At 52.2% G+C, this 2,932-nt stretch overlaps 1 protein-coding gene across 1 annotated transcript in view; it reads left to right on the forward strand.

The window, feature by feature from the left end:
• The first annotated feature begins 1,192 nt into the window (after positions 1-1,192).
• kcna10a (potassium voltage-gated channel, shaker-related subfamily, member 10a) overlaps positions 1,193-2,932 on the forward strand; it is a 2,198-nt gene continuing 458 nt past the window's right edge. The window contains exons 1-2 of the mRNA XM_031794960.1: positions 1,193-1,342; positions 1,532-2,932. The exon at positions 1,532-2,932 is cut by the window's right edge and continues 458 nt beyond it. Coding sequence (XP_031650820.1) covers positions 1,288-1,342; positions 1,532-2,932 — 1,456 coding nt within the window. The 5' untranslated portion in view covers positions 1,193-1,287. The remainder of the gene's footprint in view (positions 1,343-1,531) is intronic.

Raw genomic sequence — 2,932 nt, forward strand, 5'->3', positions numbered from 1 at the left:
GAGTCATTCAAAATATAGCTCTAAGCACTAGCTGTCAGAGCAGCTCACAGATCACTGCACCTGTACATAGCCCATCTGTAAATAGCCCATCCAACTACCTCATCCCCATACTGTATTTATTTATTTATCCTTTGCACCCCAGTATCTCTACTTGCACATTAATCTTCTGCACATCTAACACTCCAGTGTCTAATTGCCATATTGTAATTACTTCGCCACCATGGCCTATTTATTGCCTTACCTCCCTTATTTACACTCACTGTACATAGACTTTTCTTTTTTTCTACTGTATTATTGACTGTATGTTTGTTTTTACTCCATGTGTAACTCTGTGTCGTTGTATCTGTCGAACTGCTTTGCTTTATCTTGACCAGGTCGCAGTTGTAAATGAGAACTTGTTCTCAACTTGCCTACCTGGTTAAATAAAGGTGTTCTCAACTAGCCTACCTGGTTAAATAAAGGTGTTCTCAACTAGCCTACCTGGTTAAATAAAGGTGTTCTCAACTAGCCTACCTGGTTAAATAAAGGTGTTCTCAACTAGCCTACCTGGTTAAATAAAGGTGTTCTCAACTAGCCTACCTGGTTAAATAAAGGTGTTCTCAACTAGCCTACCTGGTTAAATAAAGGTGTTCTCAACTAGCCTACCTGGTTAAATAAAGGTGTTCTCAACTGGCCTACCTGGTTAAATAAAGGTGTTCTCAACTAGCCTACCTGGTTAAATAAAGGTGTTCTCAACTAGCCTACCTGGTTAAATAAAGGTGAAATAAAACATTAAAATAAAATATATATACTGTATGTTTACATTGCCAAAGCAGGTTAAATAACAATAATCACTGCATTTATTTTTCTCTCCTGGTCCCCCACTTCAGGTTTGAGAAGGAGAGGGTAGCAGAGGTGAGGAACCATCTGTTGCCTGCTGGAGAGCCTGTTACCCTGAAGACTGCCTCCATCTGTCTCTCTGGGCCTTAGAGCCTGAGGACAGCCTCTCTCTATGGGCCTTAGAGCCTGAGGACAGCCTCTCTCTCTGGGCCTTAGAGTCTGAGGATAGCTTCTCTCTCTGGGCCTTAGAGTCTGAGGTCAGCCTCTCTCTCTGGCCATACAGCCAGGCCTGGGGCTGAAGTCTGCCACCCTCCCTGGATCTCCTCACCTGGATCTCCTCACCTGGATCTCCTCACCTGGATCTCCTCACCTGGATCTCCTCACCTGGATTTCCTGGGCCTCAGGCTAAGGGTCTTTGTTAGGGACCTGGTCTCTGGGACTGTGGGAACAGCAGCAGCTGCAGAAACCATGGAGGTGGCTATGGTGGACTTTGAGAGTCTGGACGACATCGACAGCAGCCTGGAAAATGAACTGGACTCAGATTACCCTGATGAGACCGCTGCCCTGGCGGTCGACATTCCCCCCGAACAATGCTCCTTCCCCGGCTCTCACCACCTCTCCTCCCCCCTGCCCAACCACACCTCCCCCCCCCAGTCTCACCGCCCCTCCTCACACAACCCCCACATTTGGCACACCTCCCCATGCCCGTCCCCGTCCCCCAATAATTTGGGCGTGCCTCAGTCGCCCCTCATGCCAGCCCACAGCAGGAGGGGGCACCCTAGATGTGCCAGCATCATCACCAACTGGCAGAAGTTGCTTAATAGTGAGACCCAGATGCAGAGCGAGACCATCTTCAGCCAGCTGGCTAAGGAGTGCTGTGAGGATCTGTTTGTGGACAAGACAGGTCTAGACGACGGAGGCCAAAAGGTCATCATCAACATCGCTGGGCTACGATTCGAGACGCAGCTCAAAACCCTCAACCAGTTCCCCGAGACCCTTCTGGGGGACCCTAGGAAGAGGGTGGACTACTTTGACCCCATGAGGAACCTGTATTTCTTCGACAGGAACCGGCCCAGCTTCGATGGCATCCTGTACTACTACCAGTCAGGAGGGAAGATCCGTCGTCCGGCCAACGTTCCACTGGATGTGTTTGCTGATGAGATCGTCTTCTATGAGCTGGGGAGCGACGCCATGGAGCAGTTCAGAGAGGACGAGGGCTTCATCAAGGAAGTGGAGATCCCTCTCCCGACCAATGAGATTTATCACCAGTTCTGGCTGCTGTTCGAGTACCCCGAGAGTTCCAACGCGGCACGCGGCATGGCGCTGGTCTCCGTGTTTGTCATCGTTATCTCCATCATCATCTTCTGCCTGGAGACGCTCCCGGAGTTCAGGGAAAACTCCCTGGACCCCGTCCTACCCACCACCGTCACGCATCTGATGCCTTTGGATGGGAGCCAATCGCTGGGTGGCCTCGGGACCTTGTTCCTGCCCTCGGCCAAGCCCAAAACCATCACCTCCACGTTCTCCGACCCGTTCTTCATCATCGAGACGGCCTGCATCGTCTGGTTCTTCTTCGAGCTGGCTGTGCGCTTCGTGGTTTGTCCCTCCAAGAGCGACTTCTTCCACAACCTCATGAACATCATCGACATTGTCTCCATCATCCCGTACTTCGTCACCTTGGTAACGGAGCTGGTCACCACCCCGGACCAGAACTCCAGCCAGGCAATGTCTCTGGCCATCCTTCGTATCATCCGCCTGGTCAGGGTGTTCAGGATCTTCAAGCTGTCCAGACACTCCAAGGGGCTCCAGATCCTGGGCCAGACCCTGAAGGCCAGCATGCGGGAGCTGGGCCTGCTCATCTTCTTCCTCTTCATCGGAGTCATCCTCTTCTCCAGCGCCATCTACTTCGCCGAGGTGGACGAGCCCAGCACGCAGTTCGTCAGCATCCCCGACGGGTTCTGGTGGGCTGTGGTCACCATGACCACAGTGGGCTACGGCGACATGTGCCCGATCACCATGGGGGGAAAGATGGTGGGGACACTCTGCGCCATCGCTGGCGTGCTGACCATCGCCCTGCCCGTCCCCGTCATCGTGTCCAACTTCAACTACTTCT

The sequence above is a fragment of the Oncorhynchus kisutch genome, linkage group LG17 (genome assembly GCF_002021735.2).
Source record: "Oncorhynchus kisutch isolate 150728-3 linkage group LG17, Okis_V2, whole genome shotgun sequence".
In the NCBI taxonomy this organism is placed as follows: Eukaryota; Metazoa; Chordata; class Actinopteri; order Salmoniformes; family Salmonidae; genus Oncorhynchus; species Oncorhynchus kisutch.